General features: G+C 46.2%; 1 protein-coding gene and 1 pseudogene across 1 annotated transcript; one reads left to right on the top strand and one right to left on the bottom strand.

The window, feature by feature from the left end:
- Positions 1-60: 60 nt before the first annotated feature.
- LOC103634252 (uncharacterized) lies at positions 61-13,902 on the bottom strand (annotated as a pseudogene).
- A 2,436-nt stretch (positions 13,903-16,338) lies between these two features.
- Positions 16,339-19,035, top strand: LOC103633055 (UDP-glycosyltransferase 85A2). Its single transcript, XM_008654738.4, has one exon. It carries the CDS (start codon positions 17,300-17,302, stop codon positions 18,791-18,793), a length of 1,494 nt encoding a protein of 497 aa, XP_008652960.1. The 5' UTR covers positions 16,339-17,299; the 3' UTR covers positions 18,794-19,035.
- The last annotated feature ends 1,907 nt before the right edge of the window (positions 19,036-20,942 follow it).

Genomic DNA, 20,942 nt, shown 5'->3' with positions numbered 1-20,942 from the left:
CGGCACGACGGGCGTGCCATTTGTTCTTGTTGGCAGGGAAGACCTAGATACGTTGGCGATGGTTGTTGCCTTGACGGCGAGCTTGGCGAAGGGCTTGGTGGCGGCGATCTAGTCGAGCTCCTGGAAGTCGCCCCTGCCGGCGTCAGCCTGGTCACAGGATCCGGAGATCACGAGGAGCGACCAGGCGGTGGCTTTGGAGAGGCCCGCGAGCCCGTGGACGCATCCTGGGCCGGAGACGGTGAGGAAGGCGCCCGAGGAGCCCGTCAGGAAGTCGTAGGCGGCGGCGTACCCCGCGGACTGCTCATTGCGGAAGGCGACGAAGCAGACCCCGGCCGCGGCGGCATGGGGCGCGAGGGAGGTGACGAAGAGCAAGAGCGCCTGCTTGAACACGCATGCGCCTGACCACAGTCCAGGTCCCCACCGTCGGTGCACCCTCGGCCCCTGCGGACTGTGGCGACGCAGTGGAGGTGGATGCCGAGGACCCTACCATGGATGCCGCGGCGATTCCATTGAGGCACGAGGGAAGGGGGCGCGTGAATGGCGGCTCTACGCGTTCTCGGGCGCGCACCTAGAAGGCCTCCTTCTGTCGTGCGCGCAGGGGGCAGGGGCTAGAGAGCGGGGGGGGGCGGGGGCGGAGGCAGGAGATTGCGGCCGTGGATTGCGGCGGTGGAGGCGCGGATTGCGGCGACGGGAGCTGCGGACGCGGACGCGCGGTGGGAAGATGGCAGAACCGTGCACCAGTGGGAATGTGGACGCCTACACTACACACTTAAGGAGTAGTAGAGATAATTAAGTAAACTCCTTGAGTCATTGGTGTCTCATGTGTGATTTCTCCATGGCGTTGCTTTATAAGGATCACAAACATTATTGTCTCACATTTTGAAGCAAACACAAATCAAACCCTGTGACTTATGCCATATCACCATATATGAGTTCAAATCATGGCTTCAAATCACCTTACTGATGCATCAACATGTTATAACTCTTCATAGCTGATTAGTTCATCGACTTAGTGCAAGTACTCTCTTCTTCACCTTAGCCATGGTACCTCGGTCCACAAGCCGTCGCTTGGCCTTCACCTTCGCTTAGTTCCTCGAAGCCCTTTCCTTGCTATCTTCACCCTATCAAGTCATTCTTGAGTCACGTCATATTGAGCATCCATTGAGAGAATCATTTCTTCAATATTGTGAACCTTGCTTGAATGTCTTCTAGATATAACTGTTAAGATCAATCAAGCTCTAGTTTGATTCTCATAGAAGCATATATGGACTGGTAGTAATATGGTCAAGCCAATTCATGATTCCTCATATCTTATCCACTTTGGCTTGACCAATCCTCTTAATCACTTTATCCTCTATTCTGATCATATGTATGTAATGATTTCTCAGGTCTTGTCCATATATTCAAACCAATATAGAGATCATATTATATCCATTTACATTGTCTCACTAGTTATTTAACCTTGTGTTGAATCTTTGTTCACTGATCATTATACACTATTCAAGTATGTTCATCATACTGAATTTCCTGTTCAACACTTAGCAAACTTGTTAGACCTTTAAATGTGTTGTTATCCAAATCACCAAAACTCACAAAAGGGATGAATGCACTTTTAGAATGTTATATCTAAAATAAATAGACATGATTTAATATATAAGCACCACATGCACCTAAGTGTCATATGTATCTGATATATCCTCAACAATAATAGATTTAGCTTCCTTCTTCTGATGTTTTCTAAGAAATGTTAACAGACAAACTATTCAAGTCGACTTTATCTCCCTCTACTTCTTATATGGTACTAAAGTTCATCACTCTTACTTCTATTACTAGCATATAGCTCGTGCCAACACTATAATCCTAGAGAGGGAGGGAAAGAGTTGGCGATGGGCGATGGCAGCAGCAAGAGTGAGGTGGGCAACAAGGACATGGGGATGGGGAGGGGGAGGCTCAAGGCAACAGGGTCGTAGAGAAGGAGTGAGGGACTGAAAGTCGCCTAGAGGGGGGTGAATAGGCGGAATCTGAAATTTATAAACTTTAAGCACAACTACAAGCCGGGGTTAGCGTTAGAAATATAATCAAGTCCGAAAGAGAGGGCGAAAACAAATCACAAGCAAATGAAGAGTGAGACGCGATGATTTGTTTTACCGAGGTTCGGTTCTTGCAAACCTACTCCTCGTTGAGGTGGTCACAAAGACCGGGTCTCTTTCAACCATTTCCCTCTCTCAAACGGTCACCTAGACCGAGTGAGCTTCTCTTCTCAATCACTTGGGACACTAAGCCCCCACAAGGACCACCACACAATTGGTGTCTCTTGCCTTGCTTACAATTGAGTTGGGAACAAGAAAGAAGGAATAAGAAAAGCGATCCAAGCGCAAGAACTCAAATGAACACAAATGTCACTCTCTCTAGTCACTATTTGATTGGAATGAACTTTGGACTTGGGAGAGGATTTGATCTCTTGTTTGTGTCTTGGAATGAAGTCTAGAGCTCTTGTATTGAATGCAATGGCTGAAAACTTGGATGCCTTGAAGTGTGGTGGTTGGGGGTATTTATAGCCCCAACCACCAAAGTGGCCGTTGGGAGGGGCTGCTGTCGTATGGCTCACCGGACAGTCCGGTGCGCCACCGAACAATGTCTGGTGCGCCAACCACGTCACCCAACCGTTAGGGTTCGACCGTTGGAGCTCTGACAAGTGGAGCCAACGGACAGTCTGGTGGTGCACCGGACAGTCATTGTACACTGTCCGGTGCGCCTTCTAGCGCCTGCGCTAACTTCTGCGCGCGCAGGCGCGCACTGTTCACTTTCACTGTTCATTTGCAGACGACCGTTGGCGCGAAGTAGTCGTTGCTCCGCTGGCACACCGGACAGTCTGGTGTTACACCGGACAGTCCGGTGAATTATAGCGGAGCGGCTTCCCCAAATTCCCGAAGCTCGCAAGTTTGAGTTGATCCTCCCTGGTGCACCAGACACTGTCCGGTGGCACACCGAACAGTCCGGTGCGCCAGACCAGGGCAGCCTTCGGTTGTCTTTTGCTCTTTTTATTTGAACCCTTTCTTTGACTTTATATTGGTTTGCGTTGAACCTTTGGCACCTGTAGAACTCATAATCTAGAGCAAACTAGTTAGTCCAATTATTTGTGTTGGGCAATTCAACCACCAAAATTCATATAGGAAAAGGTTTGACCCTATTTCCCTTTCAATCTCCCCATTTTTGGTGATTGATGCCAACACAAACCAAAGCAAATATAAAAATGCAGAATTGAACTAGTTTGCATAAGGTAAGTGCAAAGGTTGCTTGGAATGAAACCAACAAAATTATTTCAATAGATATGCATGGATTGTTTTCTTCTTATTTAAAATTTTGGACCACGCTTGCACCACTAGTTTTGTTTTTGCAAATTCTTTATAAAATTCTTTTCAAAACATTTTGCAAATAGTCAAAGATATGTGAATAAGATTGAAAGAAGCATTTTCAAGATTTGAAATTTTCTCCCCCTGTTTCAAATGCTTTTCCTTTGACTTAAACAAAACTCCCCCTTAATGAAATTCTCCTCTTAGCGTTCAAGAGGGTTTTACAAATTTTTGAAGATGCTATAACTTTCTCCCCCTTTTGAACACAATAAGATATCAATTTTAAAAACTTCATTTTTAAAAATTGGTGGTGGTGCGGTCCTTTTTCTTTGGGCTCATACTTTCTCCACCTTTGGCATGAATCGCCAAAAACGGATACTTTGAGTGAAATATAAGCCCTTTTACTTTCTCTCCACTGGCAAACAAATAGATATGAGTGAAGATTATACCAAAGTGGAGAGCGATGCGGAATACTAGCAAATGTCAAAGGAGTTGAGTGGAAGTGTCGTTTTTGCCGAATACTCCATTTCCCTTTCATTTCTATGACTAAGCATAATAATACACTTGAAAACACATTAGTCATAGACATAAAAGAGATATGATCAAAGGTATATAAATGAGCCATGTGTGCAAAGAATCAATCAAAATTTCTAGAATCAAGAATATTTAGCTCATTCCTAAGTTTGGTAAAGGTTTTCTCATCTAATGGTTTGGTAAAGATATCAGCCAATTGATCTTTGGTGTTAATATAGGCTATCTCGATATCCCCCTGTTGTTGGTGATCTCTCAAAAAGTGATACCGAATGGCTATGTGCTTAGTGCGGCTGTGTTCAACGGGATTATCCGCCATGCGGATTGCACTCTCATTATCATATAGGAGAGGGACTTTGCTAAATTTGTAGCCATAGTCCCTAAGGGTTTGCCTCATCCAAAGAAATTGCGCGCAACAATGGCCTGCGGCAATATACTCGGCTTCGGTGGTAGAAAGAGCTACTGAGTTTTGTTTCTTTGAAGCCCAAGACACCAGGGATCTCCCCAGAAACTGACAAGTCCGTGATGTGCTCTTCCTATCAATCTTACACCCTGCCCAATCAGCATCGGAATATCCTAGTAAATCAAACGAGGATCCCTTGGGGTACCAAAGACCAAACTTAGGTGTATGAACTAAATATCTCAAGATTCTCTTCACGGCCCTAAGGTGAACTTCCTTAGGATCGGCTTGGAACCTTGCACACATGCATACAGAAAGCATAATGTCCGGTCGAGATGCACATAAATAGAGTAAGGATCCTATCATCGACCGGTATACCTTTTGATCTACAGATTTACCTCCTGTGTCGAGGTCGAGATGCCCATTGGTTCCCATGGGTGTCTTGATGGGCTTGGCATCCTTCATTCCAAACTTGGTGAGTATGTCTTGAATGTACTTCGTTTGGCTGATGAAGGTGCCCTCTTGGAGTTGCTTGACTTGAAATCCTAAGAAATACTTCAACTCCCCCATCATAGACATCTCGAATTTTTGAATCATGATCCTACTAAACTCTTCACAAATAGATTTGTTAGTAGACCCAAATATGATATCATCAACATAGATTTGGCATACAAACAAATCATTTGCAATTGTTTTAGTAAAGAGAGTAGGATCGGCTTTTCTGACTTTGAAACCATTAGTGATAAGAAAATCTCTTAGGCATTCATACCATGCTCTTGGGGCTTGCTTGAGCCCATAAAACGCCTTTGAGAGTTTATACACATGGTTAGGATACTCACTGTCTTCAAAGCCGGGAGGTTGCTCAACATAGACCTCTTCCTTGATTGGTCCATTGAGGAAGGCACTCTTCACGTCCATTTGGTAAAGCTTAAAGCCATGGTAAGTAGCATAGGCAAGTAATATACAAATTGATTCAAGCCTAGCTACGGGTGCATAGGTTTCACCAAAATCTAAACCTTCGACTTGTGAATACCCCTTGGCCACAAGTCAGGCTTTGTTCCTTGTCACCACACCATGCTCATCTTGTTTGTTGCGGAAGACCCACTTGGTTCCTACAACATTTTGGTTAGGACGTGGAACTAAATGCCATACCTCATTCCTCGTGAAGTTGTTGAGCTCCTCTTGCATCGCCAGCACCCAATCCAAATCTTGAAGTGCTTCCTCTACCCTGTGTGGCTCAATAGAGGAAATAAAATAGTAATGTTCACAAAAATGAGCAACACGAGATCGAGTGGTTACCCTCTTATGAATATCGCCGAGGATGGTGTTCACGGGGTGATCTCATTGGATTGCTTGGTGGACTCTTGGGTGTGGCGGTCTTTGATCTTGTTCATCTTCCTTGTCTTGATCATTGGCATCTCCCCCTTGATCATTGTCCTCCTCTTGAGATGGCTCATCTTCTTGATCTTCTCCTTCATCATCTTGAGCCTCATCCTCATCTTGAGTTGGTGAAGATGCTTGCATGGAGGAAGATGGTTGATCTTGTGCTTGTGGAGGCTCTTCGGATTCCTTAGGACACACATCCCCAATAGACATGTTCCTTAGCGCGACGCACAGAGCCTCTTCATCATCTAATTCATCAAGATCAACTTGCTCTACTTGAGAGCCGTTAGTCTCATCAAACACAATGTCACAAGAGACTTCAACTAGTCCAATGGACTTGTTAAAGACTCTATATGCCCTTGTGTTTGAGTCATAACCAAGCAAAAAGCCTTCTACAACCTTAGGAGCAAATTTAGATTTTCTACCTCTTTTAACAAGAATAAAGAATTTGCTACCAAAGACTCTAAAATATAAAACATTGGGCTTTTTACCGGTGAGGAGTTCATATGATGTCTTCTTGAGGATTCGGTGTAGATATAACCGGTTGATGGCGTAGCAAGCGTTGTTGACCGCCTCGGCCCAAAACCGATCCAAAGTCTTGTACTCATCAAGCATGGTCCTTGCCATGTCCAATAGAGTTCTATTCTTCCTCTCCACTACACCGTTTTGTTGTGGCATGTAGGGAGAAGAGAACTCATGCTTGATGCCTTCCTCCTCAAGGAAGCCTTCAATTTGAGAGTTCTTGAACTCCGTTCCATTGTCGCTTCTTATCTTCTTGATCCTCAAGCCGAACTCATTTTGAGCCCGTCTCAAGAATCCTTTCGAAGTCTCTTGGGTTTGAGATTTTTCCTGTAAAAAGAATACCCAAGTGAAGCGAGAATAATCATCCACAATAACTAGACAGTACTTACTCCCGCCGATACTTATGTAAGCTATCGGGCCAAATAAATCCATGTGGAGTAGCTCCAGTGGCCTGTCAGTCGTCATGATGTTCTTGTGTGGATGATGAACACCAACTTGCTTCTCTGCTTGACATGCGCTACAAATCCTGTCTTTCTCAAAGTGAACATTGGTTAGTCCCAAAATGTGCTCTCCCTTTAGAAGCTTATGAAGATTCTTCATCCTAACATGGGCTAGTCGACGGTGCAAGAGCCAACCCATGTTAGTCTTAGCAATTAAGCAAGTATCGAGTTCAGCTCTATTGAAATCAACTAAGTATAGCTGACCCTCTAATACTCCCTTAAAAGCTACTGAATCATCACTTCTTCTAAAGACAGTAACACCTGTATCCGTAAAAAGACAGTTGTAACCCATTTTGCATAATTGAGAAACAGAAAGCAAGTTGTAATCTAAAGAATCTACAAGAAAAACATTGGAAATAGAATGGTCAGGTGATATAGCAATTTTACCAAGTCCTTTGACCAAACCTTGATTTCCATCCCCGAATGTGATAGCTCTTTGGGGATCTTGGTTTTTCTCATAGGAGGAGAACATTCTTTTCTCCCCAGTCATGTGGTTTGTGCACCCGCTGTCGATGATCCAACTTGAGCCACCAGATGCATAAACCTACAAAACAAATTTAGGCCTTGTTCTTAGGTACCCAAACGGTCTTGGGTCCTTTTACATTAGAAACAAGTACCTTGGGTACCCAAACACAAGTCTTTGACCCCTTGTGTTTGCCCCCAACATATTTGGCAACTACTTTGCCTGATTTATTAGTAAGCACATATGAAGCATCAAAAGTCTTAAATGAGATGTTAGGTTCATTTGATGCAATAGGAGATTTCTTCTTAGGCATTTTAACATGTGTAGAAAGCCTAGAGCTAGAATCCTCATTCTTATAAATAAAAGCATGGTGAGAATGAGTCTTCTTTGCATGAATTCTCCTAATCTTATCCTCAGTATAACCAGCAGGATACAAAATATAACCCTCATTATCCTGAGGCATGGGAGCCTTGCCCTTAACAAAATTAGACAACCTTTTAAGAGGGGCATTAAGCTTGACATTGTCTCCCTGTTGGAAGCCAATGTCATCCTTAATACCAGGACGTCTCCCACTATAAAGCATGCTACGAGCAAATTTAAATTTCTCATTTTCTAGTTCATGCTCGGCAATTTTAGCATCTAATTTAGCTATATGATCATTTTGTTGTTTAATCATAGCAAGGTGATCATGAATAGCATCTACATTAACATCTCTACATCTAGTGCAAATAGAAACATGCTCAATGGTAGATGTAGAGGGTTTGCAATCATTTAATTCAACAATCTTAGCATGTAAAATGGCATTCTCATCTCTAAGATTGGAAATCGAAACATTGCAAACATCTAATTCCTTAGCCTTAGCAATTAATTTTTCATTCTCACTCTTAAGGCTAGCAAGAGAGGCATTCAATTTATCAATCTTAGCAATCAAACTAACATTATCATTTCTAAGATTGGTAATTGAATCATCACATACATTAGATTTCTCAACCTTAGCAATTAAATTAGCATTCTCAATTCTAAGGCTAGAAATAGTGTCATGGCAAGTGCTAAGCTCACTAGTTAATTTTTCATTTTTCTCTACCTCCTGAGCATAAGCATTTTTAGTCTTAACATACTTTTTGTTTTCCTTAATAAGGAAGTCCTCTTGGCTATCCAAGAGTTCATCCTTCTCATGAATAGCACTAATCAATTCATTCAATTTCTCTTTTTGTTGCATGTTAAGATTGGCAAAAAGAGTAAGCAAGTTATCCTCATCATCACTAGAATTATCCTCATCACTAGAAGTTGCATACTTAGTGGAGGATCTTGATTTTACCTTGTTCTTCTTGTCGTCCTTTGCCATGAGGCACTTGTGGCCGACGTTGGGGAAGAGGAGGCCTTTGTTGATGGAGATGTTGGCGGCGTCCTCGTCGTCGGAGGAGTCGGTGGAGCTCTCGTCAGAGTCCCATTCCCGGCAAACATGGGCATCGCCACCCTTCTTCTCCTTCTTCTTCCCCCTCTTGTCATTATCCCTGTCACTATCATTAGATAAAGGACATTTAGCGATAAAATGACCGGGTTTACCACACTTGTAGCATACTTTCTTGGAGCGGGGCTTGTAGTCTTTCCCTCTCCTTTGCTTGAGGATTTGGCGGAAGCTCTTGATGATGAGCGCCATCTCTTCATTGTCGAGCTTGGAGGCATCGATGGGGACCCTACTCGGTGTAGAGTCTTCTTTCTTCTCCTCCGTTGCCTTGAATGCAATGGGTTGTGCTTTGGGTACGGAGGAGGAGGCGCATTGCTCGATGATCTTCTTGGAGCCTTTGATCATCAATTCAAAGCTCACAAATTTTCCTATTACTTCCTCGGGAGACATTAGTTTATATCTTGGATCACCACGAATTAATTGAACTTGAGTAGGGTTAAGAAATACGAGTGATCTAAGAATAACCTTGACCATCTCATGGTCATCCCATTTGGTGCTCCCGAGGTTGCGCACTTGATTTACCAAGGTCTTTAGCCGGTTGTACATGGCTTGCGGGTCTTCTCCTTGGTTGAGCATGAAACGACCGAGCTCCCCCTCGATCGTTTCCCTCTTGGTGATCTTCGTCACCTCGTCTCCTTCGTGCGCGGTCTTGAGCACGTCCCAAATCTCTTTGGCGCTCTTCAACCCTTGCACCTTGTTATACTCCTCTCAACTTAGAGAGGCGAGGAGTATAGTGGTGGCTTAAGAGTTGAAGTGCCGGATTTGGGCAACCTCGTTCGAATCATAGTCTTCATCCACCGGCGATGGTACCTGTACTTCAATCTCAACAACATCCCAAATGCTAGTGTCGGCGTTTCGAGACCGGGGGGTCCCTAAGCCGACGAGTGAATGTCGCCGCGTGCCCCAGCCCAGATGGGTCGACGCGAGGCCGAGCGCGAAGGGGGGAAGTGAGGTGGCCGGAGACAGGTGTGAGAGAGGTGGAAATCCTGTGGCCTTCGTGTTCGTCTCGCGCCCAGGTCGGGTGCGCTTGCAGTAGGGGGTTACAAGCGTCCATGCGGGAGAGGGAGCGAGCGGCCTCACGCGAGCGCATGTCTCGTCCTCGTCCCCGTGCGACCAACCCTCTCTAAGAGGGCCCTGGTCCTTCCTTTTATAGGCGTAAGGAGAGGATCCAGGTGTACAATGGGGGGTGTAGCAGAGTGCTACGTGTCTAGCGGAGGAGAGCTAGTGCCCTAAGTACATGCCGTTGTGGCAGCCGGAGAGATTTTGGCACCCAGCTGGTGTGATGTCGTGGCCGTCGGAGGAGTGCTGGAGCCTGGCGGAGGGACAGCTGTCGGAGCTGTTGAATCCTTGCTGACGTCCCCTTGCTTCCGTAAGGGGGCTGAGAGCCGCCGTCGTCACAGAGTATGCGGGGCGTTATCATTGCCTATCTGGCGGAGCGAGCCAGATGGGACGCCGGTCTTGTTCCCCGTGGCCCGAGTCAGCTCGGGGTAGGGTGATGATGGCGCCTCATGTTGACGTGGTTGGTCTGCGCCCTAGGTTGGGTGATGTGGAAGCTCCTCCGAAGCCGAGGTCGAGTCTGTCTTCCGTGGCCGAGGTCGAGTCCGAGCCCTGGGGTCGGGCGGAGCGGAGTTCGTCGTCTTCTGGGGCTGAGCCCAAGTCCGAGCCCTGGGTCGGGCGGAGCGGAGTTCGCCGTCTTCCGGGGCTTAGCCCGAGTCCGAGCCCTGGGTCGGGTGGAGCGGAGTTCGCCGTCTTCCGGGGCTTAGCCCGAGTCCGAGCCCTGGGTCGGGCGGAGCGGAGTTCGCCGTCTTCCGGGGCTTAGCCCGAGTCCGAGCCCGGGGTCGGGCGGAGCGGAGTTCGCCGTCTTCCGGGGCTTAGCCCGAGTCCGAGCCCTGGGTCGGGCGGAGCGAAGCTTCCTATGGTGCCTGCGGCCGGGCCTGACTGCCTGTCAGCCTCACTCAGTCAAGTGGCACCGCAGTCGGAGTGGCGCAGGCGGCGCTGTCTTTCTGTCAGACCGGTCAGTGGAGCGGCGAAGTGACGACGATCACTTCGGCTCTGTCGGCTGAGGGGCGCGCGCTAGGATAAAGGTGTCAGGCCACCTTTGCATTAAATGCTCCTGCGATTTGGTCGGTCGGTGCGGCGATTTGGTCAGGGTTGCTTCTTGGCGAAGACAGGGCCTCGGGCGAGCCGGAAATATGTTCGCCGCTGGAGGGGGGCCTCGGACGAGACGGAGATCCTCCGGGGTCGGCTGCCCTTGTCCGAGGCTAGGCTCGGGCGAGGCGTGATCGAGTCCCTCAAATGGACTGATCCCTGACTTAATCGCACCCATCAGGGCTTTGCAGCTTTATGCTGATGGGGGTTACCAGCTGAGAATTAGGAGCCTTGAGGGTACCCCTAATTATGGTCCCCGACAGCTAGTGTGGAGTGAGGTTAGATGATGCCTCATTTTATCACTCCACATGTTATAATCTTCACCATAAAAAACCGTTTGTTTGCCTAATGGGATGGAAAGTAATGGAGTACGTTTAGAAATACAAGGGTACGTAGGGGGATCTTACTAAACTTCTTGCACTCATGGCGCTTAGAAGTTACGGACGGCGCGTCGGAGCCGGAGGTGGATGGCGACGAAGAATCGGTCTCATAGTAGATCACCTTCTTCATCTTCTTCTTCTTGTCGCCACTCCGATGCGACTTGTGAGGAGGTGATTCCTCCTTCTTCTTGTTGCGGGGTTCTCCCGATGGAGCCTTCCCGTGGCTTGTAGCGGGCTTCTCGCCGGTCACCATCTCCTTTTTGGCGTGTTCTCCCGACATCACTTTGAGCGGTTAGGCTCTAATGAAGCACCGGGCTCTGATACCAATTGAAAGTCGCCTAGAGGGGGGTGAATAGGCGGAATCTGAAATTTATAAACTTTAAGCACAACTACAAGTCGGGGTTAGCGTTAGAAATATAATCGAGTCCGAAAGAGAGGGCGAAAACAAATCACAAGCAAATGAAGAGTGAGACGCGGTGATTTGTTTTACCGAGGTTCGGTTCTTGCAAACCTACTCCCCGTTGAGGTGGTCACAAAGACCGCGTCTCTTTCAACCATTTCCCTCTCTCAAACGGTCACCTAGACCGAGTGAGCTTCTCTTCTCAATCACTTGGGACACTAAGCCCCCACAAGGACCACCACACAATTGGTGTCTCTTGCCTTGCTTACAATTAAGTTGGGAACAAGAAAGAAGGAAGAAGAAAAGCGATCCAAGCGCAAGAACTCAAATGAACACAAATATCACTCTCTCTAGTCACTATTTGATTGGAATGAACTTTAGACTTGGGAGAGGATATGATCTCTTGTTTGTGTCTTGGAATGAAGTCTAGAGCTCTTGTATTGAATGCAATGGCTGAAAACTTGGATGCCTTGAAGTGTGGTGGTTGGGGGGTATTTATAGCCCCAACCACCAAAGTGGCCGTTGGGAGGGGCTGCTGTCGTATGGCGCACCGAACAGTCCCGTGCGCCACCGGACAATGTCCGGTGCGCCAGCCACGTCACCAACCGTTAGGGTTCGACCGTTGGAGCTCTAACAAGTGGGGCCACCGGACAGTCCGGTGATGCACCGGACAGTCACTGTACACTGTCCGGTGCGCCTTCTGGTGCCTGCTCTGAATTCTGCGCGCGCAGGCGTGCACTGTTCACTTTCACTATTTATTTGCAGACGACCGTTGGCGTGAAGTAGCCATTGCTCCGCTGGCACACCGGATAGTCTGATGTTACACCGGATAGTCCGGTGAATTATAGCGGAGCGACTTCCCCAAATTCCCGAAGCTGGCAAGTTTGAGTTGATCCTCCCTGGTGCACCGGACACTGTCCGTTGGCACACCAGACGGTCCGGTGCGCCAGACCAAGGCAGCCTTCGGTTGTCTTTTGTTCTTTTTATTTGAACCCTTTCTTTGACTTTGTATTGGTTTGTGTTGAACCTTTGGCACCTGTAGAACTCATAATCTATAGCAAACTAGTTAGTCCAATTGTTTGTGTTGGGCAATTCAACCACCAAAGTTCATATAGGAAAAGGTTTGACCCTATTTCCCTTTCAGGGATGATCTAAATAATTTTGTCCATTAAATTTGAGTAACGGTCACCAGGTCGCATCGGACTATCCAGTGTGCCACTGAACTGTTCGGTGTGCCATGGGGCCAATGACTGGCAACGGTCGGCTTCGCCACGAAAGAAAGTAAATTGCATACTGTTCACTGTCCGGTGCACCCGTGGATAGAAGGCAATCAGAGCCTTCCAAATTAAGATCAAATGACTCCTTTGGCCCTTGGGACTATAAAAGGACACCTAGACTCATGGAGTTGTAACCCAAGCGTACCAAGAGCACACCGAAACTCCGATTCAACGCAACCATGCTTTGGACTCATTCTACAGAGAACTGAGCGTTTTCTTGAGAGAAACTCTGTCGTTTTGATTTTGTGTTCTCTCCTTTGCTTATGTGTGTGGTGTTTCTGCACTTGTACTCTTGTGTGTTGCTATTCCCCTTACTCTTGTGCTTTGATTAAGATCATTTGTGTAAGGTGTGAAAGACTCCAACGTGTGGAGATTCCTCACAAAGGGGATTTTAGATAAGAAAGAAAATCATGGTACTCAAGTGTGATCTTTAGATCACTTGAGAAGGGTTGAGTGCAACCCTTGACCAAAGGAGATCACCACAACGTGGAGTAGGCATGGGCCGAACCACGGGACAAAATCGATGTGCCTATTGTGCATTTACTTTATTGCGATTGTTGACTTCTTGAGTACTCTTATTCACTTGTGTTATTGCTCTTAAGTTTAATACATATCTCAAAGGAGCAATCAAGTGAAGAGTTCTCCTCTCTCTCTCCATCTCTACACACAACAAATTGGCTTTAGTTTTCACTAACACTTGTTCTAGGCGACTTTCAGCACCCACGGCTTCAATCACCGAGGTCGATGGTGCCACCACACGCGGATTGACGACCGTGTGGCCCACCCTTCTTCTCCCCGGCCACCGGTGCGCTCTCTCTCGGCAATGGTAGTTAGTGTACGGCCATGCAACCGGGAGGACGTGTCTGGCCTATATAGCTAGAGAAGGAGTCTCCCCCCTGCCAGGTCGCAACTAGCGCACACAAGCATCGCGTGAGATCCCAACAACCCACGCGCTCCGTCCGTCCGCCATGGTTGAGAGGTTGGGGCCACTGACATCATGGGCCCAACTACCAGACTCACCATGCCCCAGACTGAGTGCGGTTGCGCAGCTGTCATGTGGGGACCATCTATCGGCATCTGAACGTGTTGAGGTCGCCAAGGGCGCAGTCATCGGCGGTGGGGTCCGCACAACAGGCACGCAGGGCTTGCGGCGTGTCCATCTAGCAGGCCGCGCACATCAGGGTGAGGTTAGTGGGCCGAGCAGGAGAAAGCCGACCCAACAAAGTACGGCTGCATTTCTTTTTCTTTTTCTTTTTCTGTTTTCTTTTCTTTTTTAATTTCTGTTTTCAAATTCTAATTTTCAAACTTAAACTTGTCTCACCCATTTGAATACAAATGCAACAATACAATAACACCAACATGATATGCATATCTCTGTATTTATTTATTTATCATTTGACTAATTCAATTCCATTAGATGAATATGAAAAATGGAAAAAATTAAGTGATCACATAAATCTTTTTATAATCTCCTCGTACTCATGTATTTTTGTAACTTCAAATATTTGGGTATTACATAGGGACTAATCTTTAGCCCCTTCATTTTATTCCATTTTAGTCTCTAAATTGCTAAATATGAAAACTAAAATAGAGTTTTAATTTCTGTATTTGGTAATTTAGGTACTAAAATGGTATAAAATAGGTGGACTAAAAATTAGTCCCTCGAAACTAAACACCTTCTTAATATGTCGGAAGATGAAGAGTCAAGGAGTAACCGCGAATAAGCTTCAGCTGCTGTTAGGGATACTTGGGGCTTTTCAACCTAGTGTTCTCACTGCTCTTATGGGTGTTAGTGGGTCTAGAGAGGCTACTCTCATGGACATTTTATCAGCAAGAAATACTGGTGGATATATTGAAGTGGAAATTTTTATATCTGGTTACCCTAAGAACCAAGAAACATTGGCATGATATGTTATGAGTTATTTGGGCATTAGGCAGTTATATTTTAGCCAAAAATCTCATTTGCAATTTTTTAATATGTTGGGAGATGAAGAGTCAAGAAGTAACCACGGATAAGCTTCAACTTCTGTTAGGGATACCTGGGCTTTTCGACCTGGTGTTCTCACTGCTCTTATGGGTGTGAGTGGGTCTAGACAGACTACTCATGGACATTCTTCCAGTTGCTTCTGTTGATGCCAAAAACTGGCATTGTCCATTGTATTCTTTTGTTTATAGTTCTTTGCTCTGCACTATTCTTTAGCTCGTGCGGTGGAAAGACTCACAGCTGTTGCTGGGGTGCAACGAAGGAAACCCTTATTCAGGAAGATGATGTACTTTAGGACCTAACTCGTGCCAGCTGAGAAACTATTCCTGGTTGAGCATGTTATATACAGTTTTTGTTTTCCAATCATTAAGAGTAGGGACGAAAACGGTTTCGGAATTTTTCGGTATTCCGGAAACCGATTTCGAAATTTTTCGATCGGATTCATCGGTAACGGTATTTTTCAAAAACGGAATCGGTTTTCGAAATTTTCTATCAGAATCGGTATCGGAATCGGCGTGGTGTTTTACCGACCGTTTCCTTTGGTTACCGGTTTTTGTCGAAAAATACCGGATTTGTGTCTCAGAATTTTCCGGAATTGTCTCGGAATTTTTCGGAATTGTGTCTCGGAATTTTTCGGAATTTTCCAGCATGTGATTTTTCGCATCGCATGTACGTCTCTAGATAAGGATTACTTATTTTTGTATTTTTTGGACGCCTTAAGATTTTTTTTTGGGATAGATAGTGTTGGAAGGCAGTTGGGATTAACGATTTGGTCTCTCGAATGAATTCACCGTTTTCATGTATATGTTATGTATTAGTAATATATAATGATAGAGAGTCGACAGTATGTCTTTTCTACGCACTAGGTTTTAGGGTTTTCCTGTGAGGTTGTGAAAAACTCTTTATGTGAGAAAAAATATTTGATAAGTAAGTATGTCATGTCAGCTAGATCGGGTGGATATTGTGAATTGTGAACTTTGAGTATATGAACTTGTGATCTTTATGAACTTGTTATACTGTAAACTTGTTATATTGTGAACTTGTGATCTTTGTAAACTTTTTATATTATAAATTTGTGATTCTTGTGAACTTGTTATATTGTGAACTTGTTATATCATGAATTGTGAACTTGTGGTCTTTGTGATCTTTTGTCAACTTTGTTGTATTATGAAGTTTGATATATTTACCGATCGTATTTTAGATTTTGACCGTTACCGGTGTATTTTCCGCACCAAACTTTCGTTTCCGATATTTCCGAAATACCGATATTGTTTCCGTTTCCGGAGTTATCATTTTCGATTTTGTTTCCGATAAAAAAAATGAAAATAATAATGGTTTTAGTGTTTACCGACCGTTTTCGACCGTTTTCATCCATAGTTAAGAGTTCTAAGCTATCTGCAATTTTGCGGTATGTTTTGTGGCTGCTTTGTGCCCTGGTATCCTGCAGCCTGTCATAGCTCACACGGTTTGGTCTATTGTAACTTTGTAAGTTGGCACAGTACCATGACGCAAAAACCATTTTTACCCTGTTTTTTAGGTGCCTGAATTGTAAACTCCATCCAAGGGTGGGCATGTTACGCTTGAGCATCAAGGGATACAATCCAATACGTTCTCTGTTCTTGCGGCAGCCTGTAAGCCCACCAATCCAGGTTGTCCATGTCTAGAAAAGAATCTAGCACTTATTTTTTATTGCTTTCTTGGATCTGGTAATAATAATTACAAAAAAAGTAGCAGTGCTCTGGATTAAAGTACAGCTATTAAAGTGATAAAACCGTACCGTGACCCATATGTAATTGATTGCATAAATCATCAGCTGTATTATTGTGGTTGTCAACTCTACTGCATTGATGTTGATGCTGCATTTGCAACCTGGTTGTCGGATGCTACATATTTATCATTATTTATTTTTTTATTAATGACAAAGCATGGATACAATGAATAGTGTAAACAGTCTGATGTTAACAAAAGTAGAATAATGAATAGTGTTTTTACATATTAATGTATTCGGGCATATATCTATTATCTTCTTATGTTAGTTATAAATAGAATACGTGAACTTCATGTTAGTGCGAAAAAAAGTTCGTCATGACTGATGTCCATTTTTGGATGTCGGGTGTGGGTTTCAGTTTCACGTCGCGATTGCCGTCCAGGCTGGCGTCCATCCGCTATGGACACCACGATGATGCCCCCGAGCAGATACCGTGCTACATCATTTTGTCCGTTTCTACGATGATGCGGCCGGCGGCAGGGCTTATTGGCCAATGATGTTCACTAATTAAGCGAGCGATTGATTGTTCGTTAACCACAACGAAATGCTGTTGGATGGTTTCTGTCCTGCTGGAGTATATAAAGAGTTAGTTTACCTCCGAAAGAAACCCAACACTGTGCTCTTGGCCGCTACGCAGATTATTTCCCTGTTGAGGACTCGATCGATTTTGTTTCGTCCTGTCGATCTGAATCTTGATCCGTCTGCTCGATCAGTCGACGATCATGGATTCGACGGAGCCTGAGGTGGCGGCTGCGACGGTGGAGATGATGCCGCCGCACGTAGTGTGCGTGCCGTACCCGGCGCAGGGCCACGTCACTCCGATGCTCAAGCTCGCGAAGCTGCTCCACGCCCGGGGCTTCCATGTCACCATGGTGAACACCGAGTTCAACCACCGGCGCCTGCTCCAGTCGCGTGGCCCCGAAGCAATCGACGGCATCACCAGGTTCCGCTACGCCGCTATCCCGGACGGGCTCCCGCCCTCCGACGCCAACGCCACGCAGGACGTCCCCGCGCTCTGCTACTCCACCATGACCGCTTGCCTCCCGCACCTCCTGTCCCTCCTCAGGAAGCTCAACAGCGACGACCCTAGCAGCTCTGGCGCGCCGCCCGTCACCTGCCTCGTCGTCGACGGCGTCATGTCGTTCGCCTACGACGCGGCGAAAGAGATCGGCGTGCCGTGCGCCGCGCTCTGGACCGCCAGCGCGTGTGGCCTCGTGGGGTACCGGCACTACCAGCAGCTCGTCCAGTGGGGCCTCGTCCCGTTCAGGGACGAGGCGCAGCTCGCGGACGACGCGTACCTCGACACGGTGGTCCGGGGCACCCGTGGCATGTGCGACGGCATGCGGCTGCGCGACTTCCCCAGCTTCATCCGCACCACGGACCGCGGCGACATCATGCTCAACTTCTTCATCCACGAGGCCGGGCGGCTGTCGCTCCCGGACGCCATCATGATCAACACCTTCGACGACCTCGAGGGGTCGACCCTCGACGCCGTGCGCGCCACGCTCCCTCCGGTGTACACTGTCGGTCCGCTCCTCCTCCACACGCGCCGTGCCGTTACGGTGGGCAGCGAGCTGGACGGCCTCGGCTCCAACCTCTGGAAGGAGCAGGACGGCCTCCTAGAGTGGCTAGACGGCCAGGCGACAGGCTCCGTCGTGTACGTCAACTACGGGAGCATCACCGTGATGTCGAACGAGCAGCTGCTGGAGTTCGCGTGGGGGCTAGCAGGCAGCGGCTACCCGTTCATGTGGAACATCCGGCCAGACCTTGTGAAGGGTGACACTGCCGTGCTGCCGCCGGAGTTCTTGTCCTCCGTGAAGGACCGGGCCATGCTAACAACATGGTGCCCGCAGGAGGCTGTGCTGGCGCACGATGCAGTGGGGCTCTTCCTCACGCACTCTGGGTGGAACTCAACCCTAGAGAGCATCTGCGCAGGGGTGCCCATGCTAAGCTGGCCCTTCTTCGCGGAGCAGCAGACCAACTGCCGGTACAAGCGTACAGAGTGGGGCGTCGGGATGGAGATCGGTGGCGAGGTGAGACGCGCAGAGCTGACAGAGACGATAAGAGAGGCCATGGACGGGGAGAAGGGGAGGGAGATGCACCGGCGTGCCGCAGAGTGGAAGGAGAAGGCCATCCGAGCCACAATGTCAGGTGGGTCTGCGGAAAACAATTTGAACAAGGTTGTCAATGAGGTGCTGCTCCGCAAGATAGGTTGAGTCTCCGGTCAAGAATACCTTTACTCTTGTGTTGCCAAACACAAAATGCTCATAAAAGTCTACCTTACTAATGTTATATTCGTCAAGAAGAGCTCTTCTGCACAACTCATGCAATACCATTTCACTCATATGTCCAAGACACATAAGCCAAAGATTAGTAGCATCATAATTAGATGATGAAGAAATTACAACAACATCACATGTAATTGTAGTACCATGAATACAGTACAAATTTAGAGATAGGTAGGATGATCTTGCCTAAGGGAATCATAGATTTTCTTGGAATGATTCTATAGAACGGTGCTAGACTTGGCTAGTGGCGTGGCACATGGTTCGGGTGATTAGATCTGTCGAAATTGATAGGAACTTCTGACCAGCACAAGAGCTCTAGAGTAACCAATTGAACAAAATTCACTTCTTTAACTTCAAGCTTCTGCTTTCCCTTGGATTCATAGGAACTAGGTCCTCAAAAGATGTATATAATGTCCTGAGTCAGCTTTGGGAACTTGGCTTTATCCTCTTTATCTGAGACGTAGATTTTCTTGCTCGTCTCAGGTCTCTAAGACTCGAGCTTATGCATGTTGAGGACTTTTTCAGAAAAACTCTTGAAGTGATGACACTCTCTTGTTGTGTGTTTGCCATCTGGATAATAAATGTAGGGTCCTTCTAAAAATTGCTAAAAACTTGTCTTTTCATGAAGTAAAGGTTCGTTGTTGAGCTACCTGCTCTATTGTTGGCGCGAAACGATGTTATGTTTTGCGCTTTATGTCCTTACCTTTCTCTAGTTCGATCTTCTGCTCTCTCTTTTTTATTTTGTCTTTTGAGATGATGATACATGTTGGAGGAGTTCTACACTAATAGCATACTTATCTACAAATTGAAACAGAGAAGCAGTAGTTATTGGGGGTCTTACGTACAAGCTTCTATAATAACTCCTAATCCATAAAGCCCTTGTGAAAGACATAGATGGTTGTTTCCTCATGCATGTTGGAGATGTATGCCTTGAAATCTTGCCACCTCATAGTATAGCTACTCAGGGACTTGTATTCTTTCTAGAGGACTTATTCAAGATCACAATTACTCTTCTCTTGATCACAAGTCATGTTGAAGTTGTTAATGAATTGATGTTTCAAATCTTCCCATGACTCAATAGTATTCACAGGAGGACTGAATAGCCACTTCCTAATGGTAGAGCCAAGACATATGGGTGAATAGTTTGCTATGATAGCAGAGTCCCCTCCTACTGTTGTGATAGACAACTAGTGAATGATGAGCTAGTATAATGGATTGGTGCGATCATCATATGGATCAATTGGGGTAGGCTTGAAGTTCCTTAGACAACCTACTTTCCTTAAACGACCGATAAAGTTTGAAAATAACTGACAAATGTCCCAAAGTCAGATCCTGCTGAACTCGATCGCAGTTTGAATCTTCTCTCTCTCCAATAATAGATCTGCTCTCAATCTTGTGCTCATAATTGTTTTGGTCTTATGGTTGATAAAATTTTATCAATTTGGTCTGAGGTCTTCGTGGAGGAGTCGGTCTCAGTCCTTAGAAGGTTGAGCTACTGGCCAAGTCCTATCATGATGATTGTGTGTGAGAACCAAGGACTCGATACTTGAATGACTAGCTTTTTTACGAGTGTTATGGTTCTTCTCGAGTTGGTGCAACTGAGGGTTCAGTTTGATCAAGGCTCAATTCTTATGGAGTTGGAGCCTTAGTGCACATAGTCGTATAAGCTAACATGTTGTTGATCTAATTTAGGTATTCATAGGCTTATGCATTGTCCTTAAGCATCAATGGTGTGAGTTGATCAAACAATTGCTTTGCTAATATGACAATCTATGTATGTGTAGTATAAACTTGTTGACCATGGAAGTTAACCATCTAGATCTAGTCGTGAACAGTTCTACCTGCCATATCATGTCTTCTACATTCCTTCAACTCTTGGCTTCATTGTCATCTTTAGGGTCATAATGATGGATATCTTGGTGTCCATCTACTGAGTAAGCCATGAACATGAAGTGGTCTTTAAATTGATCATATGAATCTAAGTCCAAACACTAGTATAAGTTGGAGTCAGTGTTGGTGTAGAAGCCCAAGTTTGACTTGAGTCTAAGTCCAAGTTGGTGTCGATGTAGAGTTAGAG

Source organism: Zea mays, chromosome 7 (assembly GCF_902167145.1).
Source record: "Zea mays cultivar B73 chromosome 7, Zm-B73-REFERENCE-NAM-5.0, whole genome shotgun sequence".
In the NCBI taxonomy this organism is placed as follows: domain Eukaryota; kingdom Viridiplantae; phylum Streptophyta; class Magnoliopsida; order Poales; family Poaceae; genus Zea; species Zea mays.
This window is presented reverse-complemented; position numbering and strand designations above follow the sequence as displayed.

Excerpts from the sequence above, each read along its gene's own strand:
- LOC103633055 (XM_008654738.4), top strand. The coding sequence starts at position 17,300 with ATGGATTCGACGGAGCCTGAGGTGGCGGCTGCGACGGTGGAGATGATG.